Source organism: Lonchura striata, chromosome 1A, assembly GCF_050655825.1.
Source record: "Lonchura striata isolate lonStrDom1 chromosome 1A, ASM5065582v1, whole genome shotgun sequence".
Lineage (NCBI taxonomy): Eukaryota > Metazoa > Chordata > Aves > Passeriformes > Estrildidae > Lonchura > Lonchura striata.
This window is the reverse complement of record NC_140741.1, coordinates 40,312,649-40,338,122: the sequence shown is the minus strand read 5'-3', so window position 1 is coordinate 40,338,122 and position 25,474 is coordinate 40,312,649. Positions and strand designations below refer to the sequence as shown.

Sequence of the window (25,474 nt, the reverse complement as noted above, 5' to 3'; positions counted from 1 at the left end):
AATAAACATGACTAATGATTCTGATTTTCCCTCAACTACTCACCAATCCAGCAATCTCTCTGCACAGAACCTTGCAGGGTGATCACAATTGATGATGTTTACATGTCTGATATTAGAAATAACTATTGTAGCAAATCATACTTGTATCGCTGTAGTACTTTAAAACTGAAGTAAAAGTAAAAAATAAAACAACTATGTTCAATTTAATCTGAATTTAAAGGGCAATTTTGGGTAAATTTCTCATTTGTAGAAAAAGTGAAACATTTCATTCTCTCTGCAGATCTACAGGATGCAAATCCTGTTTTAAGAGATGTCCTGTTCAAGGCATAGTTTAGTAAGCAAAGCCCAGCAAGAGGGAAAGCAATTTCATTTGTTTTCAAATTTACAATTATTGCCAGCCACTGTCACTGTCAGAGCATTTCAGGTACTTGAGAACACCAGCTTAGCAATCTTTCCTTGGTAAAAGAAACATGAGGTTTATCTTTCCAATCTGTTTCTATTTATTCTAAGCAGAATTTGTCTCTAGTGAGTAAGGATGTTTTGAATTTCTCGTAATTAAAGACATGGTGTATAAGCATATATTATACATTTAAGTTCTATTTAGACTGAAAGTTTCAGTCAGACAACACAGAAACAAGGTTTGAAAAGCTGAATCATGATTCATTTCAATCTATTTTTCAGTTCTCGTTTTAGCCGACCTTTCATATACCTTTTAATTCCTAAAAATTTGGCAGGCTTCTAATTCATGCATACATCACATGAATGTTTCTCATTCATGTATACATCACATACATATATTTATAAATTATATTTATATATATTCAGGTTGAAAATCCAAATACATTATATGAAATATTTAGAAGGGCTTGCTTATAAATTTAGGATTATAAATTACTGTATTATAAATATAAATTACAGTAGGCTGTCACAGTAATACAACATAGTCAAAATTTCTTCTCCAGAATAAAGCAGCTGTCCCAGTAATCACACACTCAATAATGACTACAAAACAGTCACACTGGAAGCTTGTCACACACCTTAACATCAGAGATACTCTTCTATTATTGATCATCCATCAAATATCAACCTGTGTGTATACTTGGGAAACAAACAATAGGCCAAAGTCAAATAGTTTTCATTCATTGCTGTAAAAGGTATCTACTTACACTGCAAAAGGGCCCACCATCCCTAAATTAGCTTTATGTAATGTAAGAAAATTCAAAGAACAATTTTCACACAGTAAATGAGTAAAAAAAATGTAAAAATATTTAAGCCCAAAAGGTTGCTGAGTTTTTGCCAAAACTACAGCATGATATTTTTAATTGCTTTTCATGAACCATCTAATTTGTTATGAAGAGTGACTTGTATGCCTACACATAAATGACTGGTGCTATTTTAGGTAGTCTGCTGAGACACACTCATGACAAGGGCAGTGATAACACAGTGTTCAAGGGAATTGTGCCTTTCTGAAACTGTAGTTTATAAAACAAGACAGGATAACAAGGACATCTAAAATGGCACTGGATAGGTATGTTTAAAGCAACTGAATCCCACCCATTAAGCCTGTGAAACTCAAGAGTTTTATTTCCTTTGGAAATTAATAGTTGTGCCAAAAGACTTTTTAAATTCATCACTCAATTTTCAACTGTTAATTATAGTAGACCTTTGATGCAACAATTTCAACTAAGAATTGCATGATCTTTCAGCACTGAATGTACAACACGGAAAGTGCTCATAGCAGAAAAGACACCTAAGGAGGTAATCATTAAGAGTCTAAGGAAAAAATATTTTTCATCAACATTAATTGTCTTCTATACATATAATTGAGGCCTTTTCTATGCCATGTGACAGAGATCTCTTGATAGAGATCAGCAAGAACTCCATATTCACCTCTATCTCCCCAGCAAAGAAACTAGAATTAACATCAGTTGAATAAAACTTACACAGATTAAAAATATTCTGCTTAAAGATTCCTTCTGTAATTTTTGACCTTTCCATAAATTCAGCTCAAAGAGTTAATTGTGCTGAAATAAACATTAGTGTAATGCCTAAGGATACAATTTTTTTACTTGGCCATGGAGTATTGGCAGCATAGACAATGAATCTAAACAGTAGAATAATTCATTAGGAAATATGCAGTAGCTGCGGCAAGATTTATTACAAATATACTTGAAGTGTTTTTAAAAATTAATATTATGCTGCTATGCTTGGCTTAATTAGCTCTCTTCTTCATTTACAAATCATATCTGTCTGGTTTATGAACTCAGTCTCTACTCCCCATTCTTGAAAACCTGTTTAATTAAAGTTTTAACTACTGCATAAGTTTTAGAAACAGTACAGTGACTTTTATTACTATAAGCCTAAGCCCTTCTTTTAAATATGATCTTATCTACATATATTATATCAGAATATGAGAAGACATGCTCCATAATACTCCTGTGTATACACACAATACTGGTCCTTTTCATTATATGTGCCCTCTATTTCCATTATGCTGCACCTAGGCAATTTTGGGGCTTTTGCACAAGCAGTTGGATTGTGATTAATTTAGCCAATCAACAGGTCGGTTCTCCTAAATCCATTAAAACTCACCTTTCTCTTTTTGGCATATACTTGTTTCTAGCCTATTTCAGTGATTTCCTCATCCATTTTATTTTATCTCTTCTACAAGTCCATCATTTATTAGACTCCCACTTCTACTAGCAGGTGACTCTACTTTGGTTTTCAACTACAGCAAATTCTATCTCAGTCTTTTTCAGCATTTATCACTTGCTCCCACTGATGCTATTATAAATGATTAAATATTAATTTAATTTTGCTATACATACAAAATTGAAACATAGTCATATTACATGCTAGCTGGGATCTATCCAAAGTTCTAGAAATGCATGGCATACAGTTGATCATAACCTTTTTTTGCCTGCATATTAAAACTTTGTGGCATAATGGTCAGCGAACAATTATTTTTGCAATCACTGCCTACAATTAAAAAAAAGTATTTCTTGTCTCCCTCTGCACGGATGCTGGAGACTCTAGTTAATGACTTGTCACCCATTATACCCAAAATACACTACAGTTTCATCACACTATTTACTCCACAGAAGCAGAATGACAAAAACAGTCAGTTATACAATAATTTTAAAATATAATAGTCATTTTCCCTCTTGTTCTCATTTGAATCTCACAACCACTGTGGTGGTCAATTTCAAAACCTTATTAGTTCTGCTGTTGTGAACTATTCAGGACATCAGATCGGTTTGCACAACAAAACTATAGAGGCAATCTTTTTAAATTAATAATTTACAATTAATAATTCTGCTAGAATATATTTGTAAATTTTCCATAATAAAAAACACTATGTTAAAATTTTCAAATTAAAATATGGCAAATTATTTCATATGGCTGATAAACAGCGCAGTAAAATAGGCAGGAGCACTAAAAAACTGTCAGGCTATAAATCTCATGAAAAACGAAACAAACAAAGGGGAAAATTCACACTATTTTTCTAAGTTAAAAAAATAATAGCTAAAGCATTATCAGTTCATTCTGTGTAGAATTTTATATTCCTTTCTCCACTCAATGGAAAAATATAAAATGCATAAAATCAACTTTGAGGAGATGACATTTTTTGTATTCTTTACATACGGTCTAATCCCTCCAAAAATATTTTCTTTATATATACTGTTATCCTTAAAAAATTATTTTAACCAGATTTTCATTTAGACTCAACTGGCCTATTTCTCTTAACAGGAGCAGAGCTGAGAGTTGTCATACCAGCTGAGGCTCCGATCCTATGAGCCTGTTCAGATGATCCCAAACGGCAGTGTCGGTGCGTTTGAAGGAGTTACTGCACTTCAGCTGGAGTTGGTAAGCAGACATGTGGTCCCTGTCAGCCCATTGCAATGACAAGTACATGGTGTTCACTTAAGCTGCTTTCAGCAGTTCCAAAAGGGAGCCCAGGTGAAAGCACTGGAAATATAAGCATTTAGGAAGAACACTGGAGGCTCTTTTTCTCTTTTTGCTCTTTTTTTATATACAGCATCAAAAGTGATGCAGCTGCACATGTGTTGAGAGGGAAATTAATTTTATCATTAGACTGGAGTATCATGAATATGATCAGCTTAAATAAATCACATGAGCAAGTAGCATCTCCAGCTCTGAGGGATGGAGGGGAGGAGGGAAGAGTGGGCTTGTATGCCTTGTGCGTAGAAATGTAAGGGGATCAAGAAAACTTTTTAAAAATCACCACCTCAGTCATTTGCAGTTACCTGACCATTACTCAATTTGAAATACACAGAAAATCTGCTGAAATCTTTCTTCAAAGAAGACAAAGAAATTCAGATGGAAACACACACCCATATACACCCACACCAAGAAAGTCATCATTTGGGCCTTTAAAGCCAGAATAAGGATGCAGATAATAAAACAACCTCATACTGAGATTATCTTGCAAGAAAGTTTTATGCTCATTATACTATGTAGATACAACTCTTTCACAGTGTCACTGGCTGAGTTCAGCTCACAAAATATATTCGAGTAAGACAGAAAGAGGACTTTTGCACTGCTTTTAGGTGAAATAACTAGTAAGATTTATTTATGTTATTCAGAGCAGAGCATTTTGTTCCAGCATGTTTTTCCTCAAATTGCAAACATAAGAATATGTCTGGTCCTAATACTGCTTGAGTTAATAAAAATTGTAGCTTCAATTTACAGGAGGAAAGTGCATGAATTTCCAGGTTTTGAACCTGTTTGCCTTCCAATACACCTAAAAAAATCTGTGCTGACAAATACATGAACTTATTGTTCATTTTCTGAGATGAGGAGCCCAGGGAGCTCAGTTAATATCTGTTCCACAAGCTTCTTATATAAGCATAAGCCTACAACAACATCTTTCATCCTGACTTTCTCATCTATAAAATGGGTTTAATATCTTTCCTTCCTCCTACCCTCATCTTTGTTCTTGTCACAGTAAGCTTTTAATGCAATACACATAGATGAGCACCAGAGTAGAAATGAAGCTAAGCTTATATCCAGAAACTGCTTAACCAGACGTCTAAACACTGAGAAGATGCTGTTCAGAACAAAGAACATTTTTACTAAACACACCCTTTATTCTGATGTCTAAGTATGGATTTCAAGGCCAAATTTCAGATGACCAATGACATTTGTATCCAGAGGTTGCAAAAAGAAAGTAAATTTTTAAAGTTGAAAGACATGATGGCATTTTATTAACTACTGGATTTTTAAAGTGTTAATGCATTTTAGTCTCTCACTGCTCACTTTTTAAAAATCTTTATAAAGACAACCTATTGAGCTTCCTATTGGGATGATTCTAGTTGTATGAATGTCTTTTCTAACCATCTGATGCCTTGGCAGCAAATCAACTTTCAATGAAACCAAAATAAAATGTGTTTCTTTAAAGAAAAATGTCTATGAAAGACATGCTGTCTTAAATGAGATGACTACACTGCATTTTTTTTAAGCTTCCAACAGAGAAAACATTCAACTAAATGTGAAGTCACACATTTGAAAATTAGTATTTCCTATTGTAGAATAATAGGATACTTCAGGTTGCAGGGCTCATCAGGAGTTCATCAGTCCAAACTCCTGCCAAAACCAGGGTGAGCTTTGAGGTCCATTATTGAAGGCTTTATTCAGTCAGGCCTTGCACACCTCCAAGGATGAAGGCCACAGCTCCTGTGTCAAGAGCCCTATTGCCTGACCATACTCAAAGAGAAGTGTTTTTTAATCTGGTTCTGAACTTCTATGGCCAGTGCACCACGTGGCCTAGCTCCACCTTCTTGCTAACCTCTCCATGGATACTGAGGGCTTTCTGTTAGGTCACCCCAAAGCTTTCTCTTCTCCAGGCTGAACAAGTCCCATTGGGCCAACATCTGGTGAGGCAAGTGCTGCTGCCCATGCTGAGTTTGAGGGCATGGGGCCCTCTGTTGTACTTGTTATGTATTACTTTTGTCTGTCTCAAAATGCACTGAAATCTATGTGTGGTCTAGGACACAATGGTATTTTTCTTTTCCTAAAACACTTGTGTGTATCACAGCACTGGTCATAATGCCAAATTTCAGAAATCCAGCTTTTTGTACCTTTACTACTGGGCCTAAAAATTGACAGAACCATAAAAATTCATTATGGATACAGAAAATCTTCATCGTGCATTTCTTAATTTGTTTTTCTGGGTTAAAAATGATGCACCAATATACATTCCCATAATTTGCATTTACAGAAATGGAGTCCAGTCATGCAGGGACTCTGTGTGGAAATAGAATAAAAATCAATGGAAACTCTGTTTAGGAGACTTGCAAGAATACAGTCAATGATAAAGAGTCATAACAGAGCAGTACAGCTGCACCTCAAAGAAAACTTTCATCGGCTAAAAAAAAATCCCATTACTACCTAACAGTAAGTACTACGAAATAAACTGCAGAGATACATAAACTGGTGAGATATATATTCTGTGTACACAGACACAAAATAAGAATATTTTAAAGGATGAGATTTCATCTAAGGTAATTTGACTGCTACTATGTCCTTCAGATACATAAAGAACCAAGAGAGAACAATATGAAGACAGTCAATACAAAAGATATTGCAAAATTTGTAATCTATGAGGATGGTGCTGTGTCTCTGTAGAGTACAACCTGTTCTCATGTCTGTACATCTTCCACTCCTGTCAATGCAGATCTGACCACTCACAGATTTATATGCACAACCCAAAGACAGACACAGTAGACTTTGACAAAGACACAGCCATAAGCATACCCTGTGTGCCATCATCTACTGTGATTTCTAGATTTTAATGTGTTTACTGATAATCCATTTTCCTACTCTAAATATTAGCCATTGCAAGCAGTATCTTAGCACAAAAGCAGTACCTCAGTTACCAGGGGCAGTGAGGAAAGAAAGAGCAAATAGAGTCTTACTACAGCATTAGTGAATATAAATTTCTTCTCTATGATTAACTAGCAAAGGTTTTCATGTAATTCCTGCCAGGTGATTGTCCTGAAGATGTTTTGTACAGAGAGATTCTTGGGCTCCAGTACTGGCAAAGTCTGAGTTTTTCTGCATGCTGCTCTGCTTTCTAGAGGCAGTCATGGATTTTTTGGTGTAATCTAATACAAGTTGTTATCCAGCAGTATGGTCTCTGTGCGAAGACAGCTATTTTGTTGGAAAATCATTCCTGGACCTCAGTGTAAAAAATAATGGCAGTCATAATATCCGACAAAATTGAGTTGATTTAGTAAAACAAAAAAGCCCCAAAAAATAAAAAACCCTTAATGATTGGCTTTTTTCACATTAAAGGGATAGTGGATGCCACTGACACCAATTTTCTGAGAATAAAAAAAGCAACCAAACATTTATTTGGAGTAATGACAGTTTGAAGCTGAAAGGGTTCTCCAATAAGTGGACAGAATGACAAATTTTACTTATAATTTAAGGAAGTATGGTATCTTTGACTGGAAAAACTATAACAGCCTGCATGAACTTGACAACAGGAGTACATAAAGTTAATAACAGTGACTGCTGCATTTAATAGCTACTGATGGATGGGCTTTATTTCTATTAATTCTCTACCCTTTTTCAAATCCCATTATACCTCTTACCTTCCTAACTTTCTGTGGTAATAGTTTCTACAACTTAATGATAAACCTTGTAATAAAAGTTATTGTTGAATAACTTGTATTGGTGAATACAGTTTAATAGTTCAAGGATCTATGCCTGTGTTATCATGCTTTGAGAAACAAGGAGTATTTCCTTTTTCACATCTTCAGAGCAATTTTGTAAGATGCAATGTATAAACACACACAGCATTTTCCTGAAGCATTCAGTTCAGAACACTAACTCTGAAGAGCCTAACAATATTCCCAAACATAATTTTTTTAAAAAAATTACTCTTGCTAGAGGCTCACTGGTCCTTCTTAACTCAGGTAGAGTATTAAGAAGCAACCAAATAGAGGAAAGAAAACATAACCAATCTCCTGCAGACCTGTAGAATGTAACAGATAGGAGGAAAGCAATTTAGTTCAATAAGGCACTGAATAGACTTGATTTCAAATTTTACTAGCTTAATACCAATTTTGATTTCCTTTGCATAAACTACCATTTATTTTTGTTACTGAAAACATACCATAATTCATCTGTGAAAGATTACTATAGATTTTTGAACTACCAGTAATGCATTTAAGATAAATAAGTTTAATTTCAAGTTATTCCAAGTGCTTTATAACACCAACATTAATTTTTAACAAATTAGATTATATTGACTTTTAAAATAAGGCCTCCTTTTTAAGACTTATCATTTAAACCATCTTCAGGAACCGATTTTCCACTTAAAGCTATTTCTCCTGTGAAAACAACACAAATTCTGATCTATGGGAGCTACACTTTGCAATATTGTCTGTATACAAGCTGACCTTATTTGCAAGGACTAACAGGATTTTTTTGTCCATTCTTTAAATTCTTTGAATTCTTTTGAAGAGGAAGTTGTACCAGCTTAATTAAATTAAATTATCTTTTACAGATGTGTGGCATTTATTGGATGCTTCTAATAATTTACAAGACACTACCAAACTCACTTCACCTGACTAGCAACTAGACTGGAAGCAGGAACAGAAAACTGTAATGACAGTGTTTTTATTTCAGTGCGTTTGTAGCATTTTGCAATGCCTCAAATTATATTTCAAAAGGTAAATTATTATGTAGTATAATGTCTAATTACCTGAAAAATATAAAATAAAAGTTGAAAATGGACCTATTATAGATTTTTCATCTACACACCTTTTCAAAAAGTCTATGTCAGTCATAGTTATTTTTAAAATATCACAATTTTCATTTCATTAAATACTTTTAGAATTAAGATTTGAAAACCAGGATTTTTCTGCCATGAAGTCAACTCCTGAACTCAAGTCAAAATATAAGGGACCTTTCCTATGGCACTAATGGCTCTGCCTATTTGATCTTCCATCACTTTCAGTAATTAACAAACAGTAAAATGCTAATTAACTTACTTTAATTAATAACATATGAAAATGTAGCTTTCTAGTATTATCCCTAATCATTATCCAAATGGATCAAATAAATATAATTCATCCAGCTATGAAAGCACAACTACAGAATCACAGAACATATTGCCTATCACTCTTCTTATGTCAACCCATGGCAATACTGCTTGTCTGATTTAATTGCAGCTGGGAAGTAAATACCACTCAGCCACTTGCTCACTCCAACCTTCCCTGCCAGGGGCAGGGAGGGGAGTTGGAAGGACAAGGTAAACTTCATGGGTTGAGAAAGAGCAGTTTAATAATGGAGAGGAAATAAAATATAATGCTAACAACAACAACAACAGAAATTAATACAGTAATATTCACTCTGCATTGTTATTGTTGTTGTTGTTATTACTGAAAAGAGAAAAAGAGGAATAAAACTCCAGAACAGCAAGTGATGCACAATAAAATTGCTCACCACCTGTCCCCAAGCAGTGATCAATGCCCTCCAGCCAGCTCCCTGCAGTTTACACACTGAGTATGACATTCTGTGGTATGGAATATCCCTTTGCCCAGTTGGGTCAGCTGTCCTGGCCATGCTCCTTCCTGGATTGTTGTGCACCTTCTCATTGGCAAAGCATGGGAAACTGTAAAGTCCTTGACTTACAGTAAACACTATTCAGCAAAAACTGAAGCATCACTTTGTTATCAACATAATTCTCATTCTAAAGACAAAAATACACAGCACCGTACCAGCTACAGGAAGTAAATTAACTCTATTCCAGCCAAGACCAAGACACACAGCAAAAAGCTCTGGGATGAGTGTTACACCTTCAAATAATTAAAAAAAAATAAAAAAAAAAAAATAAAAAAAAAAAAAAAAAACAAAAAAAAAACACATCTGAATTACTGAGATTTCTATCAGTATTTCTGTCAATAAATAATCTAACCAGGTTTACCACAGGCAACTGAGGATCATTGCACAGTCTCCTGTGTCCACGAGTGATTCACTAACCTGCAGGCTCATCAGTATTCTGAACACACTTGTTCCACCTTTGTCCATTTGGCCAGGAACAACCACAAATGTTAATGAAAAGTTCCAAGTCTTAAAGAGTTTGAATGTACAGCTGAGTTAATTTCCTAAAGCTAGAACTTATGTTATTAAACCTTCTTTTTTTTATCAAAATCTGCACTCAGTTTCAAAAATTAAGGCAAATATGTTAGTAACATAGAACAATGTAAAGTAACCCTTGAAGTTACCTTACATTGCAATCTCTTTCTGATATTGCCACAGAAATAAATGAGGGATACTGAAACATGAATAACATTCTTATCACTTATATGCATTACAGCACTAATATCAGCAATATAAGCACCTTCTTAAGGACACAGGTCAATAAAAGACAGTACTCCTCTCTCTTTAGCTCTTGAAAGTGATAGGTAGTTTTATCTGTAGATTTCTGTAGCTTTTGGACATCAAATTATCTCCTTTGTTCTAGATATTTTGCTTCAGTAGAGACACAGCAATTTATTTTGGTTTCTCAAACTGAGATAATTCAATTAAATTGAGAATTTTTCAATAAAACAGGAATTGTATTGACTACAAGAGAAAAAAAATACATAGACATATTTCACAGTGCCCATGTTATTAACTAGGGCCCACTGAAATCAAATTCAAATCCTTGATTTGAATTGCAGCTGCCAAATACTCTCAAACAGTCACTACACCAGAGCAAGAATCATTATCTAAATGAATTGAGTCACAGTCTGCCATATTGTCTGAGATCTCCCAGGGTCGTTCACATCTTAGTATGGGAAACCAGGGATTCACCCCCCCACCTGTATGTCTATTCCACTGAGTACCTGGGAAAAATAAACCTTTTCAGGCAAGCATTTTCTTCAAAGTAATACTGCTCCCACAAAAACTTTTTATTTACATCTAGTGGTAATTTATTTCCATCCAGCCCCAGCAGGAAGCTCTATCTGCCAGAGCAAACCAAGCCTTGATGTACTCTAGAGTCTACTCTTGCTACAATGGGGTTTTTTTTTCTGATAGAATAATTTACTCAAAATCAGTTGCACCATATTCCCTACACACTGCAGTGAGGACAGTACTCTATGAGGGTTCTTTTTTCAATAAAATAAAGTAAAATAACATAAAATATCAAGGATGAGATCCTGAAACAAACAAACAAATAAACAAAAGCCTAAAAACAAGCTACTTGCCCACCCCAGTGCAAAACAGCAGCTGGAGTTTCTAAATGAAAAATCACAGCCCTATAATCTCATTGAAAACTGCTGTACAATTACCTGCCTTGATTTGTGGCAGAGATATTCTCAGAAACAAGCATTTTTTGTACCCATGTACATTTCATGAGAGAATGAATAGTTTTGTGTAGCATTTCTCCTCTCATTAAAAAACAGGTAAAACGCTGACATCCTTGTTAATAATAGACAGAAAATGCTAGAAATTACTCGTTGTCTAGGATACTGATTTAAAATACATTCAAAAGCTGCAATATTCCTATAAAGACTCTAAGGCTTAAAATACTTACTTAATAATGTCTCCTTCAAGAGCAATCACTCGTTTAATGATCTTCTGTTCAGGATTTCTAGGAGACCTGAGACAGGAGATAAGGTTACACAATCAGTACCATTCCCATTGTTTTAAGAAAATGAAAGAAATAGACACTATGGAAGTCATTAGAAGATTCTGTGTTCTTGAATTAGCATCAGTCACTATTTCCATGGGGAAATGAAGTTACTGCAATCCTTCTCACTGCAAACCATCACTGAAAGCAGTTGATGACCTGCTTACAAACAGCACAATAATCAACATACCTTTTGTCATGAAAAATACACAACATTAAAAACAAAGCATCCCATGAGCCAATGAGGAAGGTACTTTTGCAAATAGATTAATGTATATGAAATTCCCATCATTTGTCAGGAAACTGTGTTAAACATTTATGTCATTCAATCAATTTGTGAGAAAAAAAAATCTTCCTATGTTACATTAATATCTATCACTGATTTAGGTAAGCCTTGCCTAGGGAATTGCAGAAAAGTTGCAAAATTTTCTGAAAGTTGTAGCTTCTGAATGCATTGTTTTTCACTTAAAGTTTTTTCTTATAGCATCTTTAATTGAGTAGATTCTGATCATATATTAGATAATAATATGAAAAAGCAAAGGTGAACTTGCACATTCAGCCTGAATATTCCAACTTCCTGGATGCATATTAATAGATAGACTAATAAAAGTTCTATTCTACTGTAGTTTTGACAGGTTACTGTCAATATATATTCACCACAGATTTTCTTTTTTTTATATACTTTACCTTTTTTTTTTTTTTACTCTTCACTTTTAATTATCTAACTATGCAAACTTAGAAGATTATCATCATGCTATTAAAAACAATTATTTTTATTTACTGCTTGCATACACAGAAGTCAGGAAAGGAACAATCTTTATTTTCTGCTGATGCTTGGGTTCTCCCTATTAAGGTTTCAAATACAGTCTGCTAGACACACCACTGACAGAGATGTATATACAGTTTTCACGGCTAAAACCATCTTTGAGCTTATCTCTGGTCAAATGATAAGATTACACTTCTTTAAAAAGCAAAGCTGAGCTAAGTCTGGATGAAAAGCTTGCCCACACTGCTGCATGACTAAAGGCATTTGAGGTTCACCTCCAGTTCCAATAATTAAAAAGAAAAATAAGTTCAGACTTTTTTTTAATATTATGCAGAAAAAAAATCCAAATATTCAAAACTTAGTTTGAGGTTTCAATATTTTTTCTTGTGTGTGCATGTCAATATGTTTGAAATAAATTTCTCTTTCAAAGTAATGAAATAATATCCAAGAAGCCTAATTTTGAATTTCAAAATATCCAATAGCTTCCCTTTACAGTTTATCAAGCCTGGAAACCTATTTTCAACAAGCAGTGAGGAACACTGAACATGAATATTTACTCCCTACTCATTACTCAAATTTTCAAATCATTATGTAATTTACAGTAATATTTTATTTAGCATTAATTTTACATGAATAGTTATATATTCCAGTTCTGCCTTGCATTTCATGTTCCTTCTTATGTGGGAGCATACAGTTTCATCATATTTTATATGTTAATCTTGGGAGGAATTAATCAAGTTTTAGATGCTCATATGATTTAAATATATGGAATATCCAAAGCACTTTTTGATGCTGCTCCTTGCAAACAACACTTACTTCACTGAGCACTCATTTGAACATTGACCATGTCTTATTCTCAATCAAAGCACAGTCTATGAAAAGACTTTACCTTTATTATAAGCTGTTATAAATTTCAAATATTTTTTAAAGTTACTTTACTGCTAATTGATTTAAAATTTAATCAATTTAAGCTTAGGCTGTAATATTTTCATGTAAAATGTAAGCAATGGAAATGCTAATACATAATGTACGTGATGAAATGTGCATTTCTTAAAGATTGAATGAAAACAAATTTTATGTTTGCTCTTTCAAAATTTTGTTCTGGTTTGACACCTAACTTTCAAAGTAAGGCTCTCAGCAACTTCCCAGCAGGCATTTCCACTTGATTAGAATATATATATTGTGATGCAATTATTGACCTCTCCCTTAATTTTCTTTTCCTCTGCAAGAATTTCTACTGACAACATTTCTCTAAATCTGAGGTATGGGTAGTTATTCTAAGAGTAGTTACTTTTTTGCTAGCAATGATAGACATAAATCAAACACATAATTTACCAGAAAAACTCCAAGGAATTTCTTGCAGATATTATTATGAAAGAGCAGTATTTTTAATGTTGGAAGCCAGAATATTTTTTAATAAACTTCATACTAACATTCTGATTATAATTCATTAAAATGGCAAAGGACTGGGAAAAGACAGATTAGCAGGCTCAAAGTGGCCAATAATACAGGCAATTTTAGGCCAAGGATTTTCAAGAGCTGAGGAGAATGTGTCTTTTTCAAGAGCCAGTGTGCAACGAGGAGGTAAGAGAGACTAGTTCTGAAGTGATGGAGCTTGATGCCTTCCTGAATGGGAATTCCTTGATTATTGAAATCACAAAAACATACAGGCCATTTCTACCTTCTACATTCAATCCTGCAGAAAACAATGCGGGATCACACTACCACAAAGCAAGTTTCCCAGGAAAAATAGGAAAAATTATATAGCCAGCAGAAAAATTCACTTTTCAGCAAGTGATTGTCAGATAGAAATGGTGACAATTCCCTGAAAGCTTTCTCTTTACCTATTTAAAAAGTGAGTATTTCAGTCAATATTACTCTTAAACGTCTCCCTTTCAACCACTTAGATTATTATTTATTCTAGTGGATACTGCCAAATTTTACATAATTGCTCCATGAGCTAATTAACATTGATCAAACAAAAAATTTTCATAACATCTCTTGGTTTTGTATGTGTCATTTGAGTCTTCTTTCATTCTTTGAATTTTCTAAATACATTCTTGTCAAGAGCGCCCACAGCAAATCATCCTCAATTTCCATTTCTACTGGCTTTTCTAGAGAGGAAGTTTTTTAGAAAATGTCCTAAGATCCCAGTAAAATAACCACAGTCCAACTAAATAAATACTACAACATACAATAATACTTTTTGCCTTGAATAAACATGCAGATTAATTTGGTACCTGCATTAGAAAGAAACCTGATTCTGTGAACTCAATGAAAAAGCAGACAATATATTTCAAAGGGATAGCTTCAATTAGATACTTTAATGATCTCCATGTGTTTAATGTTACGCATTCATTATCACAGACAGCCCAGAAGAATTCTGTGCTCTTTGAAAATTGTTGGAATTTTTATACCAATTTAGCATCATCTAGACCCAAACAAATAGCAAGCATTATTAAAAAGTTGCAGAGAAAAGTGCCTAAATATTCAATTTTTATATGTATATATCTATTTATCTATGCATATGCATAAGTATGCATATTACTGTTAGAAAATTGCTTAATTTTTTATGAGATAGAAGCAAGATGTTTAGGCAGCAGTCTCAAAATTTTTCTTCAGATTATTCTCAGTTTACTTCAGATTGAGTTTTATGTGATTTAATCATCATTTACATGGGGGCAACAGAAGAAATTAGGACTGTGTTGTTGTAGTATATTAGTATAAACAGATGGAAATAATGAGAACCATCTTCTTCAAAATTAAAATTTCTGCTATTTATGCTGTTAATGACAGATACATAAATGGACTTAACCCCATAAAATAGGATAAGAGAGAATTTTTGAGGTCTCAGCCTAACATTGTGATCCAAAGCCACTCACTCAGTGAGCTCTTCATTTCCCAAAACTAATTCCTCTCTCATGAAAAATTCTAGAATAACTGGTGTCCACACTTCTGGAAATTTCCAGGATTGATGCAGGAGGAAAAATATGCTGTTTGTCTACTTCTCAACCCATTTGGGGATCCAACAAAGAGCTAGAGGATAACTAAAATGTAGATGGAATCCAGAATAAGGGGAATTAATATACCTAAAGAACTGAGAACCACACAATATGGTTTTGGTGGCTTTACCTAAAAACATGCTTGGATGAAGAGGGAACAAAAGCAGTGGAGCTACCTCATGCTTATTTTATGTTGCTCATCCTTGCTTCCTGTTGCCAGTATAGTATGATGTGAGCTCAAACTCTGAACAGAAGAAAGTATGTAGCAATATCCACGCTTTCATTCCTTCTAGCCCCATAGCTATGATAGAACAGATCCAACATAGACAATTCTAAATACTGTATAAGAATGGAAATTTACTTAATATATGCACATATTTTCTAAACCAAAATATTTTTAATCTGCTTAACTTTTTTCCCCCATCCCTAACTTTCATCTAAATTCCATGCTTCTTTATGCAGATAGAGAATCTCATAATAAATGTAATATTTAACTACATCATAGGTTATGACACAATTTCTATATTGTGGCAAACGACATGCAATTTAACAGTGAAGGAAAAATTGTTTACATATTTTAGTCGCTTTTTTCTTCATTCTTGTTATCAATTTCTCTTGTACAGAATTACTGCAATAAATGCATCCAGCACTAGGTTTAGTATCTGTGTTCAGTTTGGAACCACAAGTACAAGAAAGTTATTCACAACTGGAAAAAGTGACACCAAAATAATGGGAACAGAAGAGCAATGTAACAGCAGTGGCTAATGAAATTGGGTTTGTGCAGATCAGAGCCTAGGCAAAGGGTTAAATTGCTATTGTCATCTATTTAATTGTTGATTAGGAATTCAGAATTTTTAGAAAGGTACATGGCAAAAGAGATTAGCAAAAAACATGAGTTGCAGCAAGGGAAATTCCAGTGGTGCAGTTTGACCTGAGAGAGGCTGAGAACCACAGACATACTCAGAGCTCAATGGGACACAGGTCTGGGCAGTCTGACCCAAATTCAGATTCTAACCTGCCTTGAGTGGTTGGTAAGATTAGATAGTCACCAGAGGTGCCTTAAGACATAAATTACTTTTCACTTCTACAGCATTTAGTCTTATTCAAATGTATGAAGAATCAGGATGTCGTATCTTAAAATACTAAATATTTTGTCAGAGATGCAAGCTCTGATGCTAGAAGAGACCACGCTGATCACTTTATTTATCTGCTGTAGCCCACAGAACATTTTTTCTGTGTTTTTCTTGCAGTACCTAATTCTATTAGAAAGCATTTTTAAAGAACATTGTGATATCATGTCTCAACATTCTGAGTTGCAATGAGACTAACATCCAGAGAAATTACTCCACAGTTTAATTATCCTTGCTATTAGGAAATTGCATATGCATTCAAAATTGGATTTATCCTAGTACAATTTCAATGTCGTGCCTTCTCCAAGGCAGAAAACCCCTCAACATCTTATTTCTTCATGAAGAAAGATTTGGGTACATATGTTCTCTTGGATTCATCAGCTAGAATTGCCTAAACTTCTTAACACACAGTTTACCAATTCTGGGACCCCTTTTTGTTACTATTTTTCAAACTCCTCCAACATTTTCATTTTCTTCTCAGCACATATGGGAATCTAGCATTATTCAGCTTGGATTACTACTGTGCTTAGTAATCAATTAAGCAGAGCAACATGGCCTTATTTGCTGGCTCAATCAAAAAATTTATTTCCTTTTTCTTAACATTCCATTTATTTTTGTATAGTCAGGCAAAAAGCTTATCCTTTTCATCCTAGGAACTGATGTTGAAAAGACACCAAAAGTGAAAATTAAACCTTCTCCGATTAAACTGCTAAAACAATGATTAAAAATTTTGGATCACTACTTGCACTTCACATTGTATAGAGCATGCTTGTCAACACCAGCCATGTGATTCACATCCTGCTACCCTGTCTCCCCCTGCACTGCTGGCACACTTGGCCAATGATTACAAAGACAATTGACAAAAACAGCACCTACCTTTGCATGACACAGCAATCTGCTGGAAATATTACTGTTCACAAATGTGCCTCCAACCATATCTACACCTACACAGCTGAACAGAGCCTGTTTGTAATCTGTCTAATGTCCCCATTAACTCCACAAAAGGAAATTTCTTGATCAAAATATAATGTAGCAGTAAAAAGAATGCTTGAAGAAACCAAATATCTATATTATAGCTTGCATCAAAATAATATTTATCTAGCTGTTTTGTAAATTTACTGATAAAACATACCAGGTTTGCTTGACAAAACAGTTAACATCTGAATTAACACCTTTAAGTGTATTTTAGCTTCTACCAATAGAATAAGAAATAAACCATGTGATTATTTTGCTCAGATAAGACTTTTCTAAGGCCTTTCTCTTTGTATGAATGCTGGAAATGTATTGCAGGTCATGAAGTCATTTGCATTTTCTCCTTTGTCTTTCAGCCTCTTCAAAAGGGGCATTTTCCAAATGATATTCCACACTACAAAAACTGTTTGAGATAATTTTTGCCTGTCAGTATCAATGTTTGAACCCCTTTCTGGGCTAAAACTGTGTTATACTTTTAGTATAGAAGTGAAATAGATTAGATTAGCAATTTTTTCAAACAGAAATGTTATTCAGAACTTATATGCAATTTTGAGAATATTAGCAGATAATGGGAGCATCAAAAACAGTTCCTCAAATGCTCCTGCATTTCCTTTGGGCTAAATTTGAGGAAGCAGGCCTGGACTTAATAAATGCTAGTTTAGTGAAACATTTTGAATAATCACAATTTTTCACTCATAATTTACAAAATAATTACTTAAGGACAGAAGTTGCACTAACTGGTTAGGCATAAGTTCTGGTGATGCTTGATTTACTCAGCATCTCCAGTGCAAAACATGTACAAAAATATAATTAAAAACATGACGAAAACTGCTTCTAGGAACATCCTGTAATTCCTAACTCCATACTACATTAACACTTCTTAGTCAAACTTCTGTTAAAAAGCAAAATCATTCACTGCCAAAAAAAACATTTTGTTTTTACTGAAAGTAGTTTTCTATAATAATTATAGATTCCAAGTATGCACTGGTGGAAAGGTAGTGCTTTATTTTTCTTACATTTCAAGCTATTTTTGTAGAACTTAGAACAATGCTTACTTGAAATTTCTTGGTGAATTCTGAGCAGCCTCTAAGCAAAAATAACAATCTGAATAGAACACTTTCATGAAGCCTCAGAAAAGGAGTCATACACTTTGTTGCCATAGTTAGAGCAAATAAACAATTCTCTCAAGCTCTGCACTTAGAAGGGTTCAAGAAATAGGTGGATGTGGCACTTAGGGCTATGGCCTAGTCAGTAAAGTGGTGTTCAGACAAGGATTGGACTCAATGACCTTGGAGATCTTTTCCAATCTTAGTGATTCTATGATTCTTGCATGCTTGTAGCTCCTTTCCCTTTCTAATGGGCTTCCATTCCTTTCCTTCTCCCTACATTCTGATTTAGTCTTGAGCTTTCAAGCAGAGCAGGAAGTAACTCTCTAAAGTGAAAAAGCAGTTTCCATGGAAATAAATATCCATTATGTTATCTCCTGGTACCAGACATTATTTATCAGAGATCTCCTACACTAAGAATGGAGTTGGAGGGAAATTAATAAAGGCCTGCATAATTTCAAAACAACTGAGTTTTACTTGGTATATCTACAGCATGCTATAGAATTTCAACCTCACTGTATGATGAGACATCAGCAGCATCAGCTTTTCAGTGTTTTTCATAGCTGTTGGAAGGATATCACAAAGAATTTAATCTTCATCATCAGATAACAATGAATTCTCCCCAGATTAACTAGATGTATGATTCCTACATGACAAAATTAGGCAATTTTTTCTACACTTTGAATCAGGCAATTAAAATTTTGTATCTGAAAAACATTCAGATTTAAAAGAGAAAGCAAAAAAATAATAATAAAAAATAAAATATATCTCCATAAGAAATGATAATTTTTAAATTACATCTAGTTAGCTACAGTAAGGCGCGGGGAAAAAAAGGAGGACAATTGAAAACTTGAAATAAAATGCTTCACAGCAATAAAATTAATTGGTACTGCAAAACAACATGACAAGGGACTCTGAAAAAAATATCAAAATACTACAGTAACTTGGAAGTATAGCTACTAATTTAAAGTAAAATCACATTTAATTGTTTCTCAGACTTCTAATCTAACCACTTTCAAGTTAAATGACTCATCTGCTTGTAATGCAGGCTGTGTAATCACAATAGTTATGTGCACTTGACCTTCTTCCTGTTAACAGAGAGACTCAATTAATTACTTGCTGTTTTAACTGACCATTTCACCTTATCTTCACCTTTTTCAAAGGGGTTGAGTAACTCTAACTTAACATTTGACTTTGGAAGCATACATAGAAATATTTATCTACCAAATATTAAGTTAGCCTGATCCAGGAAGGAGAATACCTGGATTTCTATGCTTAAGAAAAAACAGTAATATATGCACTGTTTCATTAACCACTGTGCTGTAATGTAGGAGCCACATTTCGTCCTTACCACAGCTTCCCAAACATTCTACTCTGTAATGGAAATAAAATATTACTTATTTCCATTGCAATAGACAACACAAGGAAATGCACAGAAAACTGCAAAATGTAATCAAATGCTTGTAAATAACTCTTACATTGCCTTATGGGATGTTAGAAATAACTTAAATAATCTACACATTACATATTAAAATTATCAAAAAAATTATTGTACATGTTGTAATATGCACTTCTACACCTTCTATTCTGGGTTTAGACCTGTGTTCAGTGGCAACTCTTCAATGTATACAAAATTATCTATTTAGTTGCTCACCCAAAAATTGCAAATGTATCTACATTGTGCAGCAATTTTCAATCATTATTTCTTTCTGATGGAGTGCCAGAAAACTTATGTAGTTATAGAACACCAAAACTATTAAAAAAAGTACTGGATGCATATTTAAGTGTTAAAAACATCACTGACCTAGGAACCAAAACTTTTTTTGATATAACAAACATTAAGAAGTCTGGTTCTCATATTGTCTCTCCTGGAGACTAATTTTAGCATGTCTGATAGGATTAACATTATATTCTGTTTAAAATTATGATTCTAAAGAAGACAAAGTTTTTATCAATTTTGAAATCACCCAAACTCCATCAGTACACTGCTTTTAATTTTTCTAATGTTGTTTCAAGCATCTGTTATGAAAATCTCTTTCTTGATAATTCTAAGTAGCTGGATATATTTTCTCAAATGTAATCTCAGCTAGTCAAGAAACTAAGCCTTTCAGATGAGTTTAGTCTGTTATAGTCAGTGCAGAGAATGTAACAATTAAAGTGGGATGAATCAGTCTTTGAAGGAGTGTCTCTCTCCTCAATGACTACAAAAGAAGACAGACAGCTCAGTCTAGCCATCTTAACAATAAATGCTTAAAGAGAAACTGCTTAAAAATATTGTTTCATCTACCTTTTAAGTTTCTGTAGCAGATTTTGTTTTTCAAATAACACAGGAAAGCAAGCACTAACAGTGAGGTAAAGGAAGGACCAATAACAATATAATGACTCATTTTTGTATTGTTGTAATATATCTTCTTAGTAAAAAATAATTTAAGAGTGGCGACATGTCAATGTCAATTCACAGAAAACCAAACAAACCAACAATTTAAAGTTCCCTACAGAGGTCAGTAGAAGTCCTGACTTTAGGATTATTTTTCTTTTTTTCTTTTTTTTTTTTTTAATAGTGCTGCACAAAATACAAATACTTTTTTTCCATATTTATGACAAACAAAATGAAAATCAATTATCTTTTGACTAGTAAAATGTAAAGACGGAGGTTTAACTAAGAAAAAAAAATTGTATCTCTATCCATGGTAATTAAAAAACCTGTCCATAAGATAGATTACTAAATATCTCTATGTTCTCACAAAGCACACAAATATATAAATTATTTTCAGACTGCAGCGTTAACTTTACTGGAACTTGTATAAAGTTATAGCATAAAATAACATTTCAGAAATTGAGAATGCTGCTAAGGATAACTGATTTATATAGCTGAAAATTTAATATAATTTTTTTAATTAGTATACAGAAAAAAGTGAGAACCAGCATTAGCAAAACACAACCATAGTTACAAAATGTCTTTTGCAGAAGTTACAAGACATGCTTTAAAAAAAAAAAAACAGTAATAAGATTACTGGACACATGTAAAACCTCTCACAAGAAAAATAAACCAACTTAGAGTTGGATTTTTTTTGCTTCACAGCTTCTGCTTTTATCTTAGATACAGAATTAACTGCAGGTGTCCACGCCAAGATGACGACAAGCTGAATTAATCTTAGATTGGCTGCTGTGACAGAAATCCTCATAGTAATAGAATTTATGACCTGCTTACAAGGATTTAGCAGAAAGGCAAAGGTAAGTTGAATAGGGAGTGTTTTTTCACATTATATTCTGACCCAAAACGTGATCTTCTGTGTCAGCAGGTGATCAAGCATTTTGCTCCATTTGATAATACCTGAATTATCCTCTACTTATGTGCTTCCAAGAAAGAAGGGACCCTTCACAATAACTAAGGATATTGTTTTAAGAGACTTTTATAACTTGAGCATGCATAAAGAACTTTGAGGAGTTTGTCAAGAATAAAACAGTGCCCCATGTTAGTTTTTACCAGGAGATTGTTAGGATTCTGAGCTGTAAGACATTTCTTCTCTTGTATGATGGCAAATATATTTATCTAAAATATTAAGAAATGAAGATTAAATAAATAAGAACTATCATCAACAGTGAACAACATAAATGAGTAAAATATTTATATCTACAGATGCTTTTTTCCCCTTCATGCATAGCAGTTTACAAGCTTTTAGACAGCACTCCCCTTTGCCATGAAGGCCAATCTGCTCTCACTCTGCCCCAGCTGCGCACACAGCCCCAGGGTTTGCTCTGCACACTTGTTTCCCAGCTTTTTCCATGCTTCAGTCCACTCTGGTTATTCCACCCAACACGAATTCTTCAATCTCAGGCAATAGCAAACCCCATCCTAGCCCCATCCAGCCTGCGGAACCCAAACCTATATGACAGTTTCTCACAGAAGGTCCCTGTCACCATTTTCTCTAAGGAAGTGACATGCTGTTCAGAATATTGCTAGATAAGGGACAGACTGGCAGAAGAGATAAGGGAGGGGGGGGAAAATAGACTAAATTTTGCAGATTTTTTTTTCACATTCTTCGGATTAATTCCTCTTCACCCTCTATCCATGCGACTAAAGCTCAAACAAATAATATTTCATTTTTTATCTTCACCTTTTTAAACTGGATCTATGAAGAACAAGGTGAATTCCAGTTTTACTAAAATTTGAAAATTTTGTGCCAGTCTTAACTTTCTTTTAACCCATTGATCCATTGGTTTGCGTTTTTTTAAAGACAATTTCTTATTTGGGAAAGTTTTATAGAACAAAAAAAAAAAGGAGAAAGTCTTCTCACAGAAAACAGTCAGAAAGATAGAAAAGTGAAATGCAAACCAGAAGGACTAATGACACAAGCTTATATGAGAAATTAGTGTGGAAGAATAAGTCTTTACTTTTTAGTGACAGAAGTATTGGTAGTATTAGCAGCATGAAAACTTGGGGGGGAAAATGCAAGACATGGCCTAGGATTAACAAAACTTTTCAGAAATTCTACTTGCTTTACTGCAGAATATTTTAAATATGTAGTTTACATATTATTCTGTATATTTCAGACCATCTTGACAAATTCTTAAATGTGTTAACAGTCTCTAATGACAAAGAATATTAACTAGAAACACAAAACTGTTAATAAAGCAAATTAATATTTGGTGTCATTGCCTTTGCCATTCTAATTTTAAGCCTTTACATTTTCATTAAAGATGTATACCCACAAGAAGTTTGAAACAGACTTTCATGTGTCTGGGGTTGAGAGAAGCTCTTTCACATCCTTATTGTAAGAAAACAAGAATAACAATACAAATTATTTGAGTTATGAACAGACAATAAGAGTAAAAATTGGGAAATCATAGCTCTTTTCAACACTGGTGACTACTGCATTGCAAAAGAAATTATTTAGAACAACCTAAGCTTATCATTTTGATTCTCCAAAGGCTATTCTACTACACATTCCTGACCAGTATTTGTTTCAGTCAAAAGCATAAAATATATACTGGAATGTATTTAAGCTGGATGATGCAGTGTTTTGAGACACTAGCTGTATACTTCTGGCTCAAAATCTAAAGATAGCTTTTGCATATGTGCTTCAAATGACGCATCACTACAGAAACTAACACAGTTCCTTAAAATTCAAGCTGGCAATATGTTCAGAAAGTAGGATAATGGTAAGGCTGTCAGAGCCATAATATTAGAAGTATAACCTTACTTCCCTGAAAGAAGATGTGCAAGAGTATAAAAGGCATCTATGAGGTTTGTTTAAAGGATTTATATAATTCAGAAATAGTTAGATTACATTAAGTTTCTTTTTAACTGAATAGCAATACTATGACTTACTACTTATGTATCTCTGTACATTCAAAGCACTAAATGACTGACATTTGTGATTTATGGTGTTTGACAAAAAGCTACCAGGGTAGTCATCTATGTTATTCAAGTTTGTTGTGCAGACAGTATGCAATGGAACTAAGCTGTACAAATGATTAATTAGAACATAATCAAAATGTTATTAAAAAATAGTTGTCACATTTGAAACACTAGATATTTCTATGCTTTGTGATCAGTTCTAGTTGTCAAGATGAGTCACAAGCAGCAAAACAACTAGTGACAGGCAAAGAGTTCTCAGCAGGCAAGGATGTTTGTGGTACAAATCTGTCATATAAAACATAATGGGAATCCCTCAAATTCCTGCCTGTTTATAAGCTTGGAGGAGGGAAAAAATGAAAGCTGTTCTTCCATTAGATGTTCACAAACGTGTCTGTGCTAGAATTAAGCAGTATTAACTCTTTGAATGCAGTGAGGAGCAGATGCCCTTGATCTCCCTCAAAGACAAGCCAATTCATTCACGGGGGTGGGTGATTCTGTACTGCTGGTACACTTGCACATGTGTTTCCACAAAGGGCAACACTCATAGAGGGTCACTCCAGTCAGTGCAATCACTGAAATAATAAATATTTGTTTGAACTAACTTTATTATGTTTCTCTTTCATAAAAAAAGTATGGAAAATTATACATAAAAGAAATAGTTGAAATAACTCCTCATTATCATTACATGTTGTCTTTATTTGAGAGAGGAATCTACATTGCACAACATTCTATACAGACTTCTTTAACCTATTGATAATCAGATAACAGATTAACTGTGACTGCAACAAAGTCACTGTTGGATGAAAAATATGGAGAATGATGTGGCTAACTTGTGCTCTTTTTCAGTTGCTATGCTTTAGAAAGAAAATTCTGCATCATATGAATATTTTAATGCTGCCAGTTTGAAAACAATTTAAACAGGGGGAAATAAACCTTGCAGTCCCCTCATATTATTTCAAATAGTCATTCATCTTCATTTCTTTAAATATTGTCCCCACTTCTGCTCCACTAGCTTACATATGCTGGTGCAAACCTTGGATGAACTAGAAGAAATGAAGCCAAAGGAAAACCTAATTTAAAAAATAAAATTTTTAAAAAGTGCAAAAATAGTGTAACCTAAAAGAATGGTGTAGCAATTTGTGTTAGTGAGAGGGGGAAATTGAGGTGTAAGTAGCAGATTTTTCTCTTCTTGACTTTCATGTTTTGGTGCATTGAAATGGTTAAATTGTTTGAATTAAGAACACAGACATCTAAGTAGAAAATTTTTTAAAGGTCAGATTGACTAATAGGAAGCCTGACTAATAGCATATTACCCAAATAAACAATAAAGTAAACAAGCATAAAGTAAAAACTATTATTTGTCTCATTTGAATAGTCAAATGAAAGGAGATGCATAAAAATAGTTTTTAGACACCTAACAGCTGAGTTCTGGTCCATCCAGCAGACAGTTGGTTGAGTAATAAATTTGTGCAACATTCTTGTTTGC

The 25,474-nt window shown here is 33.8% G+C and overlaps 1 protein-coding gene across 3 annotated transcripts in view; it reads right to left on the bottom strand.

Annotated features, from left to right (window-relative positions):
• Positions 1-25,474, bottom strand: part of IMMP2L (inner mitochondrial membrane peptidase subunit 2) — a 405,909-nt gene that overhangs the window by 125,681 nt on the left and 254,754 nt on the right. For 2 of the 3 annotated variants that reach the window (XM_021545266.4, XM_085568334.1), the window contains exon 4: positions 11,555-11,620. The exons of the other annotated variant lie outside the window; for it this stretch is intronic. In XM_021545266.4, the coding sequence (XP_021400941.1) occupies positions 11,555-11,620 (66 nt within the window). The remainder of the gene's footprint in view (positions 1-11,554; positions 11,621-25,474) is intronic. 3 annotated transcript variants of the gene reach the window in all.